A 21888-nucleotide genomic window follows, 5' to 3' on the forward strand; every position below is an offset into this window, starting at 1 on the left:
ATATGAATTTTTAAAATAATTTTATTAGAAAACATCTCATTTTGTAATTTGTAATTTTAAACAAAGATGTATGTATTTGAGGGACAGAGGGGCAGGTATGGGAGAGATTGACTTTCCCATCCGTTGTTTCTACTCCCCAAATGGGCAGAACAGTAAGCATTGGGGCCAGACCAAACCTAGCAACCAGTAAACTCCCACATGGGCCTCCCATGTGCTTAGATTAGGGGCCTGAGTACGTGGGTGGTCTTATTAGCAGGGAGCTGGATTGGAACAATAGCTGGGACTCAGACCAGCACTCTGATATGTGATGCCAACATTGTGAGTGGTGGGATACATGGCTGTGCCAAAACACAGCCTCTGTCATTGTTTTCAGTGAATTCAAGTATCTTGAGGTGTTTATTAACCAATGGTATTTCTTCTGTATCCCCCTTTTCTGTTTGTGTGCAAGAGAGCTCCACACACAAAAGGTAGTGATTATTTGACATAATATTTTCTCACAGTTTAGTCAGTTGGTCTCTCTGTCACTAGTTTTGTCTTAATGAAAGCCTTTCTCCACCCTACAGTCAGAATGTTCTTTTTGGCATCCTACTCAGATGTTCCTTGCCTCCCAGGTTGTGAACATGCTGTTCCTTCTGCTTAAACAGTGGCTCCAACTTTTTAAAAGAATTCATGAATAGTGTAGAATATTGTGATTTCTTCACAACTACTGGCTCTAAAGATTCTTCTCCCTAACCCTTTTATGTATCTTGTTCATTAAATTACTTATTCTTTATCACAAAACTGTAATTTTAGGCAAAGACTGCCAATACCGTGCACTCTCTTGGCGTTGTATGCAGCACAGTGCTGCAGTATAGTATGCTCTAAATAGGCAAGTATACAATGGATCAGTCAGTTGGAACAGTGCTCTAGCACAAAGCCTGTGCTTTGGGACGTTTGTCATTTTTGCTTCCTCTAATTTCTTCGCTCTGTTTTAGATGAGATAATTGATCTTGATGAGCAAAGTGGAGGAATACAATCCTGTTCTTTGAGGATTACCAAGTTTGATCCTTTGTGGACTTATTTATAATATGTATTCATCTTTGTGTACCAAGTAAGCAAATGATAATGAAATAAATCTAGAAAATAATAATAAAAAATGAGGATCTAGATAAGGACTATTTATTGACCTTATAATTTTACCCAAGGACCTTTATTCAGTGAAAAGAACTTCATGTAATACTAAGTAATATGAGTTTAAATTATACTTGTGAGAATGTCTGTAGTACTTAGTGCTTTCTTATTTGAAATGTCTGATTTGTAGAACTGAAAACAGTGTTACTATTCTTATAGGAGGTTCGTAAAGTGAATGAAAGCATCAAGTATAACCATCCATTGAGAAAATGTGTGGACACAATACTTAAGAAGGTAATCAAATATTAAGTCATCTATTTTCATTGAAACTATAGATTTCTATTTATTAAAAACATCAGAAAAGTATGAAAAAAACCCCTGTAGCTCAGGTCTTTCTAACATACATTCATGGAAATATGAAGCATAGATTAGTAGTGATTTAAAATAGTATTTTCCCTTATTATTACAAACTTAGCGTTAATTATTGGCAGTGTTTTCCATGGAAATATGAAGATAATTGTGATGTCAAGTAATGTCTAATAGTTTCCATGACACAGTAATGGAGGTAACTTTTCAAACATTGTTGTATGTGGTTACTGAAGGTGTGTCTCCTACAAAAAAATTAACTAGGGTTTGATATCTTTCGATCTGCTTCCTATATGTATTTCGCAATATATGCAATTCATGTATCATTAAGTGGATGACTTGAAATACTTAAAAACATATTTAATAAGATGTCATACAGTTAAGGTTTTAATATATTAATATTGAATTAGGAGTATTGATATAATTCTAAAAATTATTATTTACAAAGTTCTCTGTTTTTCTATAGGTGCCCACAGAAGCATTACAATATCTCCTTTCCTATGTTTTCCATCTGTGGTACTGAGTATTAGCTCACATTTGTTTTGACTATAATGATGGTTACATTTACTACTTTTTTAGGACTTTCCAGGAAGGTTAACTAACCTTCCAAGGTTCATATAGACAACAAATTACTACTAGTGCAGTAGTAACTCTAAACTACGTGTTCATTTTTCTTTACATTTTCAAAGATTCAGCATCTTAGGTTTATCGTAATTCTTCTATATTATGTAGGAAGTTTCTTCTGGCATCTGCTTGGAATAATCCTCTTAAATACTAGTTGCTTCGCCTATGTAGACTTCTTTGCTTCTACCCATACCTAGATAGTATATCTGAGCATAAAGATTGACAGAAATAAGAAGAAATTCATTGTGTCTCTTAAAATATTTTACAAAGATTCCAGAAGATCAAGATCTGTTTGGGAATGCCAATAAAGGAAAACGTTATTGAGAAAATTACAGATGCCGAAGACTGAAAGATTTTTAACAAAGTAATTTTTGTGTCTTTTTACATTAATATTTTTTAAATCTTCCTTTTAGTGTCCTACAGAATATCAGGAAAAAATGGGTAGGAATATGGATGATTATGAAGATTTTGATGAAAAGCGTAATACTTACCCAAGTGAAAAAAGTCTGGTAAAATTGCATAAACAGGTAATTTGAATTATTAGTTGTAGCTATTTTACATACTTACAATTTGTTAGATTTACAATTATTGTCCACAACGAAGGAATTTTAAGTGAATGTGTGTATCACTTCCTTTGATCCTGGAGTTAACTCTCTTTAAAGTGTTGTTTTTCTCAGGGGTGGTAATTGTATGGTGTTGGGAAGAGTTACTACTCATTGAGCATACTGTTAAATCTTTATAGAATCATTTTGATATGAACACCTCAGACCCAAACATTAAATGCTGCTAGCACCTTCCTTTCTTGTGGCAATGAAATCAGACTCCCTCCTGGGGAGTTAGCCACTGTTACATCAGAGCAGTAATGGCTCTGCCCATGTTCCTCCTCCCAGGTGATTTATTCAGTGCAGAGGCACCGTCGAACTCAAGTACAATGGCAAATTCTCTTGGAACAAGCATTTTATTTAGAAGATGTAGCAAAAAATGAAACTACTGCTACTCGTCAGTTTATTCACACCTTTCAACCAGCAGAGCCAGAAAATCGATTTATCCAATATTTTTATACTCCTACAGTTGGTATGTAATTTGATACAAAATTTCCAACTTTTATTATATTTTTTCTGCATAAAAACATATATATATTTCAGTAGCGAAGAGTTGAATTTTACTTGTATTTTGATTATAGCACAGTATATGATAAGCTTTCCCCCCCAAAAAACTGCTTGTCCCATTATTTGTAATCCGTTAATTCCACTATTATTTCATAAGTAATCAGAATTCAATACAAAAATACATGTACTACATCAACTGGCTTGAGTATGTTAGTACTATTGTCGGGTGCTTCCTATGTCATTGTAAGAAGATAAACATTTCTGTCATGTGGAATGAGAAAAGCAAGTAATAAACACATTGAAGTATAAGTAAGTATGTTTAATAGGCATTTGGCTATAACAATTGGCATTTGTGGAGACTTCTGGGCTGCAAATATAAATTTGGTTGTCATTAATGTTTAGTGAACCGTGGGTCCGGATAAAATCTGTAAAGAAATGATTGGAATAGAGAAGAATGTCTGAGGACTAAGCCTAAAGAACTCCAGGATTTAGCAATGAGTTTTTTTCTTTCAGGAGAAATCAGCAGAAAAGACTAGAAAATGTGCCAGCATCCTGTGACACGAGCATCCCATGTGGGAGCCTGTTCAAGTCCTGGCTGCTTCATTTTTAATCTGGCTCTCTGCTAGTGGCTTGGGAAGAGCTGCGAGGAATGGCCCAAATGTTTGGGCTCCTGCCACCTGCACTGGAGACTTGGAAACAGCTCCTGGTTCCTGGTTCCTGGCTTTGGCCTGGTCCAGCCTAACCTTTGCAACCATCTAGGGAGTGAATCAGAGGATAAAAGCATTTTTATTCAACCTCTTTCTCTCTCTCTCTCTCTCTCTCTCTCTCTCTCTCTCTCTCTCCATTTCAAATAATTAAGCAAATCTTAAAAAAAAAATGTTTTGAGGACGATAGTATGTGAAGTAACTTTTCAAATACTAAGTTCAGGTCAAGTATGAATGCTAAGATAGGATAATTGGATTTTAGCGAAGTGAAGGAAGGCTTTAAAATTTAAAAACCTGATTGGAAATTTGGAAGGAGTATGGAGAATAATTGCAGTCAGAATAGTAAACCCTTAGTGTTCTTGTAAAAGAACAGAGCAAAGTGACAACAGTTGACTGAAGATTGACTGGAGATACAGGATGGAGGGTCAGAGGAGTTCTAGCTTACAGTTTGACAGTAATATTGGAGAGGAAGCTTGGCGACAGTAAAGCATTTCTAGGATGGTGTTGATGAGTGTCAGAGGTGAGCTGGGAGCTAGTGAACGAAGAAGAGAGGCTCCTCAGAGGAGGGAAGGCTTAGATACACTTCACGTCCAGCTGTCATGTAGTGATGCAAACTAGGGGAACTTCTCTGAATCACCTTTTATTTTTTTTTCTCAGTGGATATAAAAGAGATGATTTTTGATGTTTGAGGGGGAAAGAAAAGGTACAAAATAGTTACCTAAAAGTGGACATGCAGAAAAATGAAAGGATTGTAGTAGGTTAACCAGGCCGATCTGATAACCCACTGGAAGCTAGTAATGAGGAATTTAAAGTTGTATGTTTTTCTTTGGCAGTGTCTGATGTGCATGCTCACAGTAGCCAGGAAGTCAGGCCTAACAAGCACGTGGCTTAACAAAGCAAGCAGAGTGAACTAATACGGCACCAGGGAACTGGGAGACCAGAGAGTAGCTATCCCCAAAGACTGTACAGTCTGACATAGGTAAGAAGAAAGGAAATAAAGATACAAGGATTTTAAGTAATTTTTTTTAAAGAGATAGAACAGATGGATAACTGGTGCAAGTATAGTCTTACAGTTGGTTGCTAGACAAAGGTTTTGCTTAGAGACAAGGATAGTGGAATGAGATTTTATGAAAGGATTGGACTTGTTGACAGTGGAACGTAGGGATAGCAATGGAGATGAGTAGTTTAGGTGCGCTGGGGATGGAAGACAAAATCATTATGTAGGGAAGGTAAAGAAAGTCAGAGACGTGCCTGATGGAAAGGAGGGTCATACACAGAGAAACTGAAACCAGCAGGAGAAACAGAGAGGAAGATCTTCTGTCCGTTAATTCACTCCCCAAGCGGCCACAGCGGCTGGAGCTGAGCCAATCCAAAGCCAGAAGCCAGGGACCTCTTCTGGGTCTCCCACGCGGGTGCAGGGTCCCAAGGCTTTGGGCTGTCCTCGAGTGCTTTCCCAGGCCACAAGTGGGCAGCTGGACAGGAAGCAGGGCTGCCAGGATTAGCACCAGCGCCCATATGGGATCCTGGTGTGTGCAAGGCAAGGACTTTAGCTGCTAGGCTATGGTGCTGGGCCCTTTATTTCTTTATGTTTACCTAAATTCACAGTTAAAACTAGAATCCTGTGAAATGTTGCCATGCAATCTTAACTCATGATCTGCAAATGTTAACATTTCACCATACTCATTTGGTTTATCCTTCTCAATGTATAGCCTTGAATTTTACCTTAATTGTATCCAGATTTGACAACTCTGCCCATCAGTGTTTCAGTGTACACTTTCTAACAATAAAGACACTTTCTATCATAAATCAGGAAACAAATATGGAGACTATACTATTATTTGCAGACCTGATTCAGCTTTTGCTAATTATCCCAAAAAATATTCTTTGTTAAAAAAAAAAAAAAGGAAAAGGAACAATCCTGGCTCATGTGGTACATTTGGTTGTCAGGTCTTCTGCATCTCCTTTAACCTAAACGGTTTCTTAGTCTTTATTTGTGGATCATAACATGGAGGCTTTTGAAAAGCACACTTCAGTTTTCTGTTGAGTGGCCCTGATTTGAATTGGACGTTGCTACATGATTATACAGTTTCTCCATTTCTGGCAGGAAGGCTAGAGCATTAATGCCTCGTTCGCAGTAAACCACCACAAGAAGTACGTAGCATAATTTTGTCCCATGATTGATGATCATTTTGCTATGGTACTGTCAGTTTTGCCTCCATAAGGTTGATGTTTCTCTTTGTAATTAAGGATTTTGGGGAGTTGGTTTTTTGAAACAGTTAAATACCCTGTTTGGTTTTTTTTTTTTTTTTATAGTTTTCCTAATTGATTCATTTCTTTTATCTTCCAGAATGGTACTGGGAATGTCTTTTGCGCCCATGGTTTTACAGAATCCTAGCTGTGGTTTTATCCATCTTTTCTGTGATTGTTGTGTGGTCAGAGTGCACATTCTTTAGCACTACTCCTGTCTTATCCCTCTTTGCAGTCTTCATTCAGCTGGCAGAAAAGACATACAATTATATTTATATCGAGGTCAGTTTGTTTTACATCTGTCAAAAATATATATTATGATCTTTAACTGTAGTATCTTTTGCATATAGTTCTAGCTTTAAATGAAAGTTTTGATGGTTCTCACAGTAATATTGTGCATACTTCTAAAAATAAGCTCCATAAATGTGTACAGACCATAAAAACTCAAGATGGTATGTGAGGAGGAAAAAGCATGTGTAGATGGTCTGAGTTTATGGAAGCGTTTTGGTCCTCCCACGCCAGCGGAGCTGCAGGTCCCCTTCATTTGAAGAGTTACCAAGTAAATGGGAGAACAGACTCACTTTAAGAGGTAGATTTGGAACTTAAACCTTTAGGAGGCAGAAGTTGTTGAGATGTAGACGATTTTCATAATTTTGCTTTCTTAATGTGATTTTAAAAGTTTCTATTAGTATATTTACACTGTAGATCAATAAATGTCAGCTGGAAATGGAGAATGCTTGTAATAGTACATGAAGTGATGGTTTAAAATCTGTTAGTCTCACACTGTTGTTTTTGATTTTTCCAGATTGCCTGTTTTCTTTCCATTTTCTTTCTAAGTATCTGTGTTTATTCGACTGTGTTCAGGATTCGTGTATTTAACTATTATTACCTGGCTTCCCATCACCAGACCGATGCCTACAGCCTTCTTTTCAGTGGCATGTAAGTAGGGTTGAGTTGTTTTTAAAAAAAGAGAGAGAAAAATATTTTGGAATTCTGTTTTTCTGTGAGTTCATTGACTAGATTTAAATAATAGATAGCCTGAATTTATGAATTAGAACTTCAGCAGATAGATTAGTACTTAAGTAGCAACAGTCAGAGGTTACAGAGTCAATCAGAGCTAGAGTGAGTGTTCAGAGATTCCATGGCCTGACAATTAAAGAGGCGAGAACCTACTGGAATAATTTTTCCTAAGAAGGTTTGATTTTAAGAGAGTGGCTGATCTGGACATAATAGTTTTGGTATTCATTTTGTAAGTAATTTTTTTTAGTCACAGATATGTAAGCTGAGCCAGTTGAGACGTCTGCTGTTCCTAATTTGTCTTTTTCACACAGGATGTAAGCAGGGTTAATTTTGTCCTCTCAAACTGATGTAGAGTGTCTACCACTGTGGAATTACAAGTTGTCTCTTCTTAAAGCAAGCTGTCATTCTTAAAATGTTGGTATCTTTGGGACATTGTCCCAATATACTTTTAAGTGACAGTGATATTTGTTCTTGCTTCTGTTTTAGCAGAAATCATGTTTTCTGATAAGGGCTCTTTTCCAACAAATATCTATTTTGGTTATTCAGACTAGATCCCGTTTAGACATGTTTATGACAAATTAGTATAAGTTTACTTCAGTGCAAACATTTTTGAAATTGATGTGTAATTTGTTCATAATGCACATTTTCCATTATTTTTTATGGAGTTCTCATATAACACAAGTTAATGAACATTTTAGGCACAAAATGTTCTTAATATAATATAAAAAGCATTTTTCTTATGTTCTGCTTTTATGAATATTTACTGCAGGTTATTTTGCCGTTTGACTCCTCCATTGTGTCTTAATTTCTTGGGTTTGACTCACATGGATTCATCCATCTCTCACCAGAATACTCAGCCAACTGCTTATACATCTGTAAGTGTCATGAATATTAAGATGCCTTTATTTCAGAGACAGATGGAATCAGAGAGCTATGTTCTGATTCGTTCTGGTAACAGACGTTCAGTTTGGCAAAGATTGAGGCTGAGCAATGGGGACCCAATGCAGGGATCCTACCCTGGAACCAGGGACCTACCTCCTTAAGCCTCCATGGCTGCTTTGCAGAGTGTACGTTAGCATGGAGCTGGAATTGGGAGCAGAGACTTAACCGGAGCTGCTCTGATATGAGTTGCAGGTGTCCCATCTGTTACTAAATGTCTGCCTCTGGATTATTTGCCTATATGTAATGTTGTTACTTTAAAATGTATTTTAATGCTGGCAGAAAAATTCTGTAGTGTTATTAGATTCTTGTTTTAGTTTGTTTTATTTGGCTTGGTTTTTTCAGACAGCTAAAGCTTTCTTTTAAAGGTCATATATGTAATTGTTAATGACTGGATAAAGTGATTTTGTTTGTTTTATTATTTTTAATGTTTTTCCATTTTAAAGGATTTATTTAACACTTTTTATACCACAAAACATGTTTATTTATTTATTTATTTATTTTTATTATTATTTTTAATTCATTAATTACATTGTATTATGTAACACAGTTTCATAGGTACTTGGATTCTCCCCACCCCTCCCCACACAAAACATGTTTTAAACACTGACAAATAACTCCTTGATGGCTGCCAGTAGACAAAAAGTATTTCTCCTATTTAAAAACGTTTCATAGGTGATATAGATTGGTTGAATAGTATAAAAGGACCTGACTGATATTATTAACTTTTCAATTTGTAGTTATAATATCTATGAAAATTTTTAGTTATAATTGTGAGATACAAGTTTTTCTTACAACTTCAATGAAGAGCCAATTCTTCAAAGTCAGTTCATTTGGTTCATTTGCTTCTGCTTTTTTGACAAGTCTAAGTTTATTGATGGTTATGGATAAATTTTCTAATGATGGAAAAAAATGAAAGTACAGAACATTGCTGATTTAATTTACTTTTTTCTTGCTCTTCAGATTATGGGGTCCATGAAAGTTTTATCCTTTATTGCAGATGGATTCTATATATATTATCCTATGCTGGTGGTAATTCTCTGCATTGCTACTTATTTTAGGTGAGAATGTTAACTTTAGTTTTTCTCAGTACTTTTGGTTGGGTGTGAATATCACTTCTGCTTAAAACTCGGTGTTTACCTGTTAGGTTTTAGTTGTTCTTTGTTTTACTGCAACTTTGGAGAGACAGGGATAGTTTTAAGCAATATGCAAACGACTCAATATCAGCAACATACTAAATGGGAAAACATTGGAAGCATTCCCACTAAGATCTGAAAGTAGACAAAGATGTCTGCTTTCACAATTGCTATTCAATGTATCATCAGAAGTCCTGGCTGGAATTGTTAGTTGAGAAAAAAAAAGTGAAGGGAATTCAAACTGGAATTGAGGAATTAGAATTCTCCCTGTTTACAGATGACATGGTTCTATCCATATGAGCACCAGAAGACTCAATCAAATCATAAGAGAGTTTGGCAGGTGGTAGGGTACAAAATCAATGAAAATAAGATACAGCGTAATAATCCCCAAGTAAAATACAACATTTGTTTACAACATTACTTAAAGGCTAGTTGACTGGAGCAAGCATCTGGTGTAACGGTGCGGTATTCTGGGCTCAAGTCCTGCCTCTTCTTCCTGTTTCCTGCTGCTGTACACCTTTGGAAGCAGCAGGTGTTGGCTTGGGCAGCTGGGCCCTGCCCCCAGCTGGGTTGAGTTCGTGGCTCCTGGCTTCAGCCTAACCCACAATTGTTGTGGGCATATATAATTTCTATGTTATCTTGCAGCTAATATAGAGTGCCAAAAAATAATATAGGAATGAAACAGTCACTTTAGGATATGATTGTCATTTTTAGCCCCGTTTGCATTCCTGCGGAAGTATGATCTTCCCACTTTTTACATGCTGAACATTATGATTAGTGGCAAATTATGCTGTGAATAAAAAGTGGGTTAAAATTATTTCTGCAAAAACTGATGAGGAGAGGGAAGAAAGTGAGAGACATTAGGGAAGCACAGGAGTGAGAGAGAATTATACCTATGGAATGCATAAAAGCTGTCTTTATATTAATAAACATTTCTTTTAAAAAAAAGAAATAGCAGATAAGAAACTTTTCTCTACATTTCAAATAAATTAGAATTAATTCATAGAACATGAAAATGAATTTGCATAATTAAGCCTTTCTAAGCCAAAATATTCTATTCTTGGAAATTATGGATGTATATTTCAGTATTAAAACTGCTATGTGAATATAAGAGCAGGTTGCTCTTATCATAGACATCATTGAGCATCCTGGTACAATTGTGTTCCGAAGGTGTTCTAATGGCCTGAGGTAATGTAAGAAATCTGAGGATAGTTTATATCCTACTCAAAGAAGTCTTCGGGATAAACTTTTTAGAAAAGGGACAGAAAGTACTTCTTAAAGAACAGGAGTGGAGAGCCCGGCGCAATAGCATAATGGCCGCTTGGGGAGTCAGTGTATGGAATAACTCAGTGAATCTCTGTCTCTCATCCTATCTGTATATCTGCCTTTCCAATAAAAGAATAATTCTTTTAAAAAAAGAACAGGGATGGAGCATTTGGCATAGTACCTAAAACATTACTTGATGTGCCCACACTCCTTATTGAAATGCCTGGTTGGGGCTCTGGCTCCCTTTCCATTCCAGGTTGTTGCTGACACACAGCCTGGGAGGAAGCTATTGATGGTCAAGTAATTACATTCTTACCTCCCAAGTGGGAGACTAGATGGGCTCCTAGCTTCTGGTTTTGACCTGCACAGCTTTGGTTATTACATCACTAGAGAATGAACCAGTGAATGGAAGGTTTCTAACTGTCTGCTTTTCAAGTAAATAAAATCATCTTTAAAAATTTTTAAATTGGGGCCTGGCGGTGTGGCCTAGTGGCTAAAGTCCTTGCCTTGAAAGCCCCGGGATCCCATATGGGTGCCGGTTCTAATCCCGGAAGCTCCACTTCCCATCCAGCTCCCTGCTTGTGGCCTGGGAAAGCAGTTGAAGACGGCCCAATGCTTTGGGACCCTGCACCCGCGTGGGAGACCTGGAAGAGGTTGCTGGTTCCCGGCATCAGATTGGCACGTACCAGCCCGTTGCGGCTCACTTGGGGAGTGAAACATTGGATGGAAGATCTTCCTCTCTGTCTCTCCTCCTCTCTGTATATCCAGCTTTCCAATAACAATAAAATCTTAAAAAAAAAAATTTTTTTTTTAAATTAGTTTAAAGTGTCTCTGTCATTTGCCAACTTGAGTGGTACTGAAATATAGGCTTCTTTGGGGGTAATAATAGGTCCAAGAAACACAATGTGAAATGATGCTCTTTTTTTTTTAATCTATTTTTATTAGTTTGGGGACCCGTTGTTTGAATCTGCTTGGTTTTCAGCAGTTCATGGGAGATAACGATATGACATCAGACTTAATTGATGAAGGAAAAGAACTAATTAAACGAGGTAAGATTTGCCTTTTTTTTTTTAAACATTTTTTATTACAGCCAGATATACAGAGAGGAGGAGAGACAGAGAGGAAGAGCTTCCGTCCGATGATTCACTCCCCAAGTGAGCCGCAACGGGCCGGTACGTGCCGATCCGAAGCTGGGAACCTGGAACCTCTTCCAGGTCTCCCACGCGGGTGCAGGGTCCCAATGCATTGGGCCGTCCTCAACTGCTTTCCCAGGCCACAAGCAGGGAGCTGGATGGGAAGTGGAGCTTCCAGGATTAGAACCGGCGCCCATATGGGATCCCGGGGCTTTCAAGGCGAGGACTTTAGCCGCTAGGACACGCCGCCGGGCCCAAGATTTGCCTTTTAAGATAAAAGAAGGAAGATACTGTTAATGTATCAATGCAAAATATATAATTAACAAATCATTTAACCTATTTGAAGAAAATATAAATATAGTTTTTAAGCTAAAAATCTTCCAACAGCCTTTTTATCAAAAATAGTTTGAAAAAAAATCATTTATGTTTAAGAAATTCTGCGTTTAAGAAATTCTGAGGGTCTGGTGCAGTGGCCCAGTGGTTAAATCCCTGCCTTGCATGCGCCAGGATCCCTTATGGACACTGGTGTGTGTCCCAGCTGCTTCACTTCCCATCCAGCTCCCTGCTTGTGGCCTGGGAAAGCAATCGAGGATGGCCCAAAGCCTTGGGACCAGGAAGAAGCTCCTGGCTCTTGGCTTCAGATTGACTTAGCTCAGGCTGTTGCGACCACTTGGAGACTAAACCAGTGGACAGAAGATCTTTCTTTGTGTATCTCCTTCTCTTTACAATTAATAAAGCCTTGTATGGTATTAGAGTTGTTTTTACTATGTGGTTAGAAATATATTTGCCAAGTTCTACATAATTATAAGCCAGATTAATTTAAGAAAGTGTAAGTGATACTGCATGGAAAATCATTCAAGCTAAGTCTTTTACAATGTGGTGATCATGAACAGCCTTTAGAATATTCAGCACTCTACTAGACATAATCCCAAACTGAATATATTGAATTTACTGGCATTTAATGATGCTAGGATAGGGATAAAATACTATGGGACGTTGGTTGTTAGACATTCTCCACAAAAGCTGATATATCCTTCATGCACTCTCCTGGGAAAATAATATCGAGTTGATGTCCCTTTGTTTTGCATGAATTAGTTCTCATCTGCTACATCACATCAAATCCTGGGTGAATTTTTTTTTTTTTTGGAACAAGACTGATAAATAGAATAAAATTAGAGAGGGACGGCCAGAATGATACATTTATAGACTACATGCTATGGACAAAGGGGGGAAGAGCACCAAATACGTAACCTCAAGAAACTAATGAAAGACTCTGATAACAGGAAAAAATATGAATTTAAAATAGTACTTAAAGAAAATAGAAGTTACAGAGAAACAAATATCAGTTTATCATTAAGAATGAATGTCTTTTAAAAGAGCTATTGAGCTGGAGATAACGGGACCAGCTCCAAGAAGGAGAGTGTCTTTATCCTATGAACATGAGGTGTTCTCTCAGCTCTTTTCAACAAGAGAATATTGCATTTGATTTTGTGGTCATTTATTCAATGTCTAATTAAACCATGTTATACCAAATTTGAGGTCATTTTTCTGTCTCTAGAGAAGAGAAAGCGGCAAAGGCAAGAAGAAGGTGAAAATCGAAGAAGAGTAAGTGCAGTGTTTATTAAATTGTCATAAGCTGAAAATAAATGTGAAATATCATGAGAATCTTACTTATTTTGAATGATTGGCTCAGGACAGAAAAACAGTGATAAAATGTATTTAAAATTTTTACTAATATGGACAGATTTATATGTATTTTGTAGATATGATTTTAAGAAGATAGCCATACCCCCCAAATCTTCCATACTTCAATCTGCTTTTTTTCATATTTGCTTTTAATTTTTAGAATAATGTAAATTTCAATTTATTTTATAGTCACAGGTTTAGTGCACCACTAATCATAATGTTCAACAAGTAAAAGTACAGAGACCAATGTTCTGCAGACGTGTAAACACGGGCTATAAGTAATAACCAAATCATAATATATTGTTCTGAAGTTTCATTCTTATGTTTTTTATATCTTAACTACCACATATCACAGAATATATATGATTTTTTCTTTTGGGGACTGGCTTTTTTTCATTAAGCAAAATGGTTCCTTTATACATTGTTGGTGAAATTACAAACTAAGTCCAACCATTATGTAAGACAGTAGGGAAATTTCATGGCTTACCAAAATTGTGATAGGCTGCTCAGACGGAAAATTCAGTGTAGCCTAGTCAAGTGAGACTGTTCTGCCTGGAAGGTTGAATTAAATCACCTTTCCGAGCCTTCTAGTCTAAGATTTGATGAATAGGAGAATCTGTTTTATTGCATTTGAGATAGTTTTAATTCCATATGAGTCATAGTCTAATTGTGCTTGTAAATAACTTGAATTTTGTTACTGGAAATGACTTTTCAAATCCTGCGTATGTTTAATTGATTTGAGTGAAGGAAAATTGATAATATATTTTTCATTATTACAGATTTTAATACTTTTACATAACTGTGGCAAGCTTATAGTTGTAATATTGTTATTTGGATAAAATAATTTTCTATAATGATAGCTAGCAAAACTGTATGAAACTCTTCATTAAAAGTTAAAACTTACAGAGATTAATTTTAATGATAAAAACCATGCCAGAATTTTTAAATACACTATAACTAGACTAACTGCTAATGAATCTCAGATGAAAAAAATCCTGTTTCTATAACCTCTTAGCACTTAACAAATGTTCAGTCCTTTTGTTTTATATTTATATCTCCTTTCTAGGAGTGGAAAGAACGTTATGGACACAACAGAGAAGATTCCACAAGGAACAGAAATACTTACATGGATCTAAAAGAGTCCAATTTCTCAGATGCTAGTACTAACCGATGTAAGTTGTTTATTTTTTTAGTTTGCTTTTTTCTTAAGCTTGCTTGCAAAGCAAGATTGAGAGTTAGAATTGTGTGTATCTACAATGGCTTTACTTTCTTACACTCCTCAGTATATGCTAGGGAAAACACAGGTAAGAGAGGAAGGAGAAAGGGACGTTAAGTACTAGTTATACTAAAATGAGACAGAAGCCATTTGCCTTTGAGGAGGTACCAAGAAACCTGTGTTAAACTTTGCACTGAGCAAAAAGCAGGCAATGGTTGTTTGTCTTTTAGCAATAATATTGTTGAGAGCGCTCTGCCACTGAGGTTCTAGTAAGGGGTGTTTTAATTCGAAGGAAGAATGCATGCAGGACATGGTTACCTGAGAGAACCTTTGAAGAAGTGCTTGTTTTTCTTTGTTACTACAGCTCAAGCCTTAGGCACTGATAAGAGGCCACAGTGTCAAGAAACAGGTATGGTCTGTTCCCAAGTGTTGATTTTGTCCTGGAGATGTGACTTTAGTCTACGAAGAAGCATGAAGATTTTTGGATTAAAAGGAGGGATTTCATGGCTATATAAAGCACAATTTTACAAGACTTAGAAACCATTTCAGAGTCATTTTGGCAGTCCAGTTAAGAAATGACGAGAGCCAAAAATGGGCACTGATTGAGCTAAAGAGAAAATGTGTTTAAATGACCGTTAGGGCACAATAAATAGGGGAAGGCTAAAGCTTTAGTTAAAGTTGAAAAATAGAGGGAAAATTCAGTGAAGGAATTTGGGTTCTTGGTTACCAGAGGGGAAGTTTAGAGCCTGGAAATATCAGGGTGAATGGGAAGATGGTAAGAAGTAAGAAAAACTTTGGAATGTTGAGTTTGAGAAAACCTAGAATTTCGTAGGCAACCGCTGCTTGAAATAATGAAAAGATAAAGTGGCTAACATTTAGGGCTTAGTTCAAGAGGACAAATTAAGAATGTTAATGACTTGCCTTAATTTAAAGAACTCTATCATAAAGTTGTTATAAGGAAAATTGAATTTTTTGATAATTGGATTATTTAAGACAAGACTGAAAGAACTTAGGTTGTTAATGAGAAACTTAAAATGGGACAATTAGTTGCAGATCTGTATCCAACCAGTATGGTAACCATTTAGCTACCTGAAGCTATTGAGCATATAAAATGTTGCTGGTATCCTAGGTTGAAATGATAACATTTTGGTTATGTTAATTTAAATATATTAAAATTAATTTAAATCTGTTTCTTTTTGCTGTTAAATCTAGCTACTAGAAAATTTTGATTTTAAGTTTGTAGCATGCATTTTTTTTCTTTTAAAGGTTTATTTATTCTTTTTATTTGAAAGGCAGATTATTTTACAGAATGAAGGAGTGATAGAGAGAGAGAGAGAGGGAGAGCGAGAGCTCTTTTATCCACTGGTTCACTTCCCAAATGACTGCAGAGCTGAGCTAATCCTAAGCTGGGAGCCAGGAGCTCCCTCTGGGTCTCCCGCAGGTGCAGGGTCCCAACCTCTGTTGCTTTCCCAGGCGACAAACATAAAGCTGGACTGGAAGTGGAGCAACTGGGCCCAGAACCAATGCCTGTATGGAATGCTGGCACCACAGGGCAGAGGATCAGCTTGCTGCACCACCATGCTGACCCCATGCATTTTGAATATGTTAGTCATTGCTTGCCTTATTCCTCATGGACAAAGACTAAGATGTTTCTGTAAGAGCTTGAGTTGGTTATACTGATACCGTCAAGTCCTAGCTCCCAAGATAATATTCTCTTTGAAACAAAGTGAAACTTATTTTGATAATGAACAATTTAGCAATATAATTTTATATTCTAATACAAATATCACACATATCTGCCTCTGAGATTAGCGTAGCTACAAGACTAGAGAAATTTCTTCACATATTCTATTATGCTGTTCATAATTTTAATCATTTAATGAGCCATGTAGTTGTCTTGGTTTATTTCTCTTCATAAAACTCAGATCCTTTAGAATATTGATTTTTCTGTGAATCCATCGACTGATCAACTGTAACCTGTAAGTTAAAAGAGGAAAAACAAAGTAAACATTTTTTCCCTCCCTTTGCAGCAGTATCCAAATATACCAGGGCCAATAATAAAACTGAAAGGGACCGGATAGAACTTCTCCAAGATGCAGAACCTTTGGATTTTAATGCAGAAACATTCACTGATGACCCCCTTGAGTCTGAATCAGGGAGGTAAGTTGCTGTTGTGTCATTTTGGCTCTGACATTGCTCCAGAATCTAATAACACAATGAGTTCTCAAGGTTAAAAATAACTAATACTTAAACATAAGGAAAATTATCATCATTACCACTAATTTAAAAACATATTAAGTAATTTTTTTCTACCTTCTTATCTCTTCTAATGCTGTTGTATTTGAGAAATTACAGCATTCAGTAGTGGTAGTTGAAATTGGTGTCGTCATACAGCACAAAGTGGTATAAATTTAAAAGAAGGAATTATAATAGCAAGGATTCATAGTAATGTTTATATGCCTGCTTCTAACAGTCTTGTTTATGAAATGTGTTATAAATTAAGTTGCATAGACTCACACTACTTGTAAATGACAGGTCAAGCATTCAACTCTGTCTGCATGATGTGAACCCTGCTATGAGGAAATAATTAAAAGCAAAATAGCATTTGCATGAAGATGTTTACCTGTTGTTGCCTATAAGGAGCAGAAAAAAAAATTCTGCTTATATTGAACAATTGAGAATTAGTATCAAATTAATCTCCTGGATATGTCTTATATCCTCTTTTTTATATCTGTCATTTAAAAAATGTATTGATACAAAGAACATATTTCTTTTTTTTTTTTAATATTTATTTTTATTACAAAGTCAGATATACAGAGAGGAGGAGAGACAGAGAGGAAGAGCTTCCGTCCGATGATTCACTCCCCAAGTGAGCCGCAACGGGCCGATGCGCACCGATCCGAAGCCGGGAACCAGGAACCTCTTCCAGGTCTCCCACGCGGGTGCAGGGTCCCAATGCATTGGGCCGTCCTCGACTGCTTTCCCAGGCCACAAGCAGGGAGCTGGATGGGAAGTGGAGCTGCTGGGATTAGAACCGGTCCCATATGGGATCCCGGGGCTTTCAAGGCGAGGACTTTAGCCGCTAGGCCATGCCGCCGGGCCCCCAAAGAACATATTTCATAGGTCCAATTCTGATAACAATGCTTCCTTCTGTTTCAGTTTCCCTCCCTCTTTCCTTTCTTTTTTTTTTAGTAGAAACATGATTTTAATCCACTCCATAATCACAGGCTTAATGCACCACTAACCATAATATCCAATGAGTAAAACATAGAAAGACTCCAGTTCCACAGGAGTAGAAGCAAGGACAAAAATAGTAATCAAATCACAAGATTCTGTTTCATTCCAATATATCTTTTGTATTCTATATTAGTTACAACAAATTAGAGAAAATATATAATATCTGACATTCTGGAGCTGAGACATTTCACTGAGCATATTGGTTCTAGTTGTATCCACATTGTTATAAAAGACAGGATTTTATTCTTTTTCATGGGTGGCTAGTATTCCACAATGCATATATGTCACATTGTCTTTACCTAATCATTAGTTGATGATCTGGTTAGATTCTGAATTGAAATGTAATAAACATGGGGATGTGGACAACTTTTTCATGTACTAATTTCATTTCACATGGGTAAATTTCCGGGAGCGAGATGGCTGGGTTATGTTGCAGATCCATTTTCAGATTTCTGGGTAATTTCCTTACTGTCTTCTGTAATGGTTGTATTAGTTTACATTGCCACCAACAGTGTATCAGTGTTCCTTCTCCCCAACATCCTTACCAGCATTTATTGTTTTTTAATGTTTGAATGATAACCATTCTAGCTGGGGTGAGGTGAAACCTCACTGTGGTTTTTATTTGCATTTCCCTGTGGCCTTGGTGGTTCTGAACATTTTTTCATGCATTTCATCCTTTGAAAAATGCCTGGTCATGTCCCTTGCCCATTTCTGCACTGGATTGTTGTTTTTTTGTTGTGGTGGTAGTTTCTTCAGCTCTTTATAGATCCTGGATATTAATTGTTTATCAGTTGTATAATTTGCACGTATTTTTCCCATTCTGTTGCTCGCCTCTTTACTTTGTCCAGTGTATCCTTTGAAGTGTGGAAACTTCTTAGCTTGATGTAATCCCATTTGTCTATTTTTGTCTTCATTGTCTGTTCATCTTTCCTAGGAAATCTTTCCTTTGCTAGTGTCTTGCTGTCTCCCTGATGTTTTTCTCTATTAATTTGATGGTATCAGGTTATACATTTAGATCCTTGATCCTTTTTGAGTTGATTTGTGTATAAGGTAAGAGATTGTTTTTTTTCCAAGAACTGATTTTAGCTCGTCTATCAAAGATTAGTTGGTTGTAGATGGTTGGATTGATTTCTGGGGCTTCTATTCTTTTTCATTGGCCTGTATGTGCATCTTTGTTACAGAACCAGACTGTTTTTGTTATAAATGCTCTGTAGTATCCTCAAATCAGGTATTATAATTGCCTTCAACTTTGCTTTCATTGTCTAAGAATGCTTTAGCTATTCAGGGTCTCTTGTGTTTCCATTTGAATTTTAGCATCGTTTTTTTCTAGATACGAGAAGAATGTCCTGGGTATTTTGATTGGGATTATATTGAATCTGTAAATTGTTTTGGGTAACATGGACATTTTGATGTTAATTCTTCCAAACCATGAACCTGGAAGATTTTTCCCTTTTTGTGTGTATTCTTCTGTTTATTCCTTTAATGTTTTGGAATTTTCATTGTAGAGATTTTGACTTCCTTGGTTAAATTTATTCCAAAGTATTTAAAAATTTTTAAGCTATGGTCAGTGGTACTGATACTACTCATTTTTTTCTCAGCCATGGCATTGTTTATATATACAAAGGCTGTTGATTTTTTTGTGTGTCAATTTTATAATCTGCAATTTTACCAAACTCTCTTATGAGTTCCAATAGTCTCTTTTTTTTTTAAAGATTTTATTATTATTGGAAAGCCAGATATACAGAGAGAAGAGACAGAGAGGAAGATCTTCCATCCAATGTTTCACTCCCCAAGTGAGCTGCTGCAACGGGCCGGTACGCGCCAATCCGATGCCGGGAACCAGGAACCTCTTCCGGGTCTCCCACGCGGGTGCAGGGTCCCAAGGCCTTGGGCCGTCTTCAACTGCTTTCCCAGGCCACAAGCAGGGAGCTGGATGGGAAGTGGAGCTTCCGGGATTAGAACCGGTACCCATATGGGATCCCAGGGCATTCAAGGTGAGGACTTTAGCCGCTAGGCCACGCCGCCGGGCCCGAGTTCCAATAGTCTCTTAGAAGAGTGTTTGGTTCCAATTTGTATGCTTTTGGTTTCTTTTTCTTCCCTAATGGATCTGGCTAAAATTTTCTAAAATGGTATTAAATAACAAGGACAAAAGTGGACATCCTTGTCTTATGCCAGATCTTAGTGGAAATGCTTCCAATTTTTCCTCATTTAGTATGATGATGGCTGTGAGTTTGCTCTAACTGCCTGGCATATGTTGCAGAATGTTTCTTCTGTACCCAGTTTGCTTAATATTTTCATCATGAAAGGATGTTGAATTTTATCAGATGCTTTCTCTGCACCGATTCAGATAATTACGTTTTTTATTCTTCTCTGTTAATTTATTGATTTGCATATGTTTAATTATCCCTATATACTGGGAATAAATTTCACTAGGTCCATGTGAAAGTTCTTTCTGATGTGTTGTTTGATGTAATTAGCATTTTCTTGAGGGGTTTTGCATCTATGTTCATCAGGGATATTGATCTGTATTTTTCTTTCTTATAATGTTTTTCTGGTTTTAGAATTAAGGTGATATTGACCTCACAGGAGGAGTTCGGGAGGATTCCCTCCCTTTTAGTTGTTTTAATATTTTGAGGCATTTTTTTTTTTTTTTGCTTTTTCTAGTTTTTCTTCTTCTTTGTCTTACTGAGTTATTTCCAAGGGTTTGTCTCCTAGCTCCAAAATTCTTTATTCTGTCACACCAAGTCATTTGGCAGAGATTTCCACTGTCTTTTTTATTTGACATACTGAATTTCTTCTTTCTTTCTTCTTTCTTTCCTTTTTTTTTTTTGTTTTTTTTTGTTTTTTGATGATGTTTACATAGTTGATCAGAGTGGGAAGGATCAAGGGTTAGGAGAAAGTGGGTAAGACCATTGTTTCCAGATTTTCTTTTACATCCTCTTGCACCCCGGCATGGGGGAATGGCCATCTGATATCATTCCAGGGTCCCCAACACAGAACATGCTCCAAGAGTTCTGTTCAAGTGGTTTTGATTATTCTCAAATGCTGTCAGTCTTGCTGCTCCAAGGAAGAGGAAATCCTTCCAAGGCTCATTGGCTGACATTGTCCACATTAGAATCTCCATTTAATCAGATATTTGCTGTCAATGCTTGGCTGGGGTAGATGTCCATTTTATTCTGCCCTCCCTCTGTACTGGTACAAGATGTCCTCTGCAGACCCCAATGGACTGCCATATCTTCCATGTGCATCTGGGTGTGCCATCCACTGTTCTGTCTTATCCCCTGAGGAGGCCCAGTTCTCACATGTACACTCTATAGTCAGTCCATAGATCCTACAATTCTCCACATGGTTGGAATTCTGAATCCAGTGGTTCAGCTGGGGAAATTCCCAAAGAAACTCCATCTGAGGTGGTCCCAGACCTGACTCTTATGTGTGCATACCAGTCTAGGGTCTGGCTCAGTCTGTCACCCACATCAGCCTACGCGCACACTGATAGTGGCAGTTGCTGATTCAGTTCTGTCTCTAGCCTTGTCTCTTATGTAAAACAATGGATGCTGTGGCCCAGTCCAAACCATTCCACTACACACTCGGCCCTCACATACTCCAGCAGGAATTGTAGTCTAGTGGGAGTGATCCCAAATAACACCTACCAAGCCCGTCCCCAGCCCTGGTTCATGTGCTTACTAGTGTGTACAGCAGGCTAGTCCAGTGTGTTCCACATCCCGTTCAACTCTCATACACATCAATGGGCATTGGGGCCTAGTTCAATCCAACCAATCTCAATATCCAGCCCACACTCATGCTGGTGGGTGCCACTGCCTGTCTAACCAGACCCGCCCCCAGCTCTGGTTCTCGTACTCACCAGTAGGAGTTGCAGCCCATCAGAGAGGTGCCCACAGTTTACTTACTGGACCAACTCCCATTCCCAGATCTTACATTCTCCAGGTGGTTCTGCAATCCAGATTGACTGGATTTGCCTCCAGTCCCAGCACATGCCCCTGATGCTGTGGCAAAGCCCAACCAGCTCATGCATTCACCAGTAGATAGAATCAGTTAGCCCAACTTGGCTCTCCCTCTAGCCCAGTTCAAATGCAG

The 21888-nt window shown here is 37.3% G+C and overlaps 1 protein-coding gene across 1 annotated transcript in view; it reads left to right on the forward strand.

The window, feature by feature from the left end:
* LMBRD2 (LMBR1 domain containing 2) overlaps nucleotides 1-21888 on the forward strand; it is a 39582-nt gene that overhangs the window by 16479 nt on the left and 1215 nt on the right. The window contains exons 7-17 of the mRNA XM_058680228.1: nucleotides 1330-1404; nucleotides 2514-2627; nucleotides 2991-3174; nucleotides 6261-6442; nucleotides 6966-7099; nucleotides 7950-8055; nucleotides 9083-9180; nucleotides 11467-11570; nucleotides 13213-13259; nucleotides 14407-14512; nucleotides 16587-16716. Of these exons, the coding sequence (XP_058536211.1) occupies nucleotides 1330-1404; nucleotides 2514-2627; nucleotides 2991-3174; nucleotides 6261-6442; nucleotides 6966-7099; nucleotides 7950-8055; nucleotides 9083-9180; nucleotides 11467-11570; nucleotides 13213-13259; nucleotides 14407-14512; nucleotides 16587-16716 (1280 nt within the window). The remainder of the gene's footprint in view (nucleotides 1-1329; nucleotides 1405-2513; nucleotides 2628-2990; nucleotides 3175-6260; nucleotides 6443-6965; nucleotides 7100-7949; nucleotides 8056-9082; nucleotides 9181-11466; nucleotides 11571-13212; nucleotides 13260-14406; nucleotides 14513-16586; nucleotides 16717-21888) is intronic.

The sequence above is a fragment of the Ochotona princeps genome, chromosome 23 (genome assembly GCF_030435755.1).
Source record: "Ochotona princeps isolate mOchPri1 chromosome 23, mOchPri1.hap1, whole genome shotgun sequence".
NCBI classification, from domain to species: Eukaryota; Metazoa; Chordata; class Mammalia; order Lagomorpha; family Ochotonidae; genus Ochotona; species Ochotona princeps.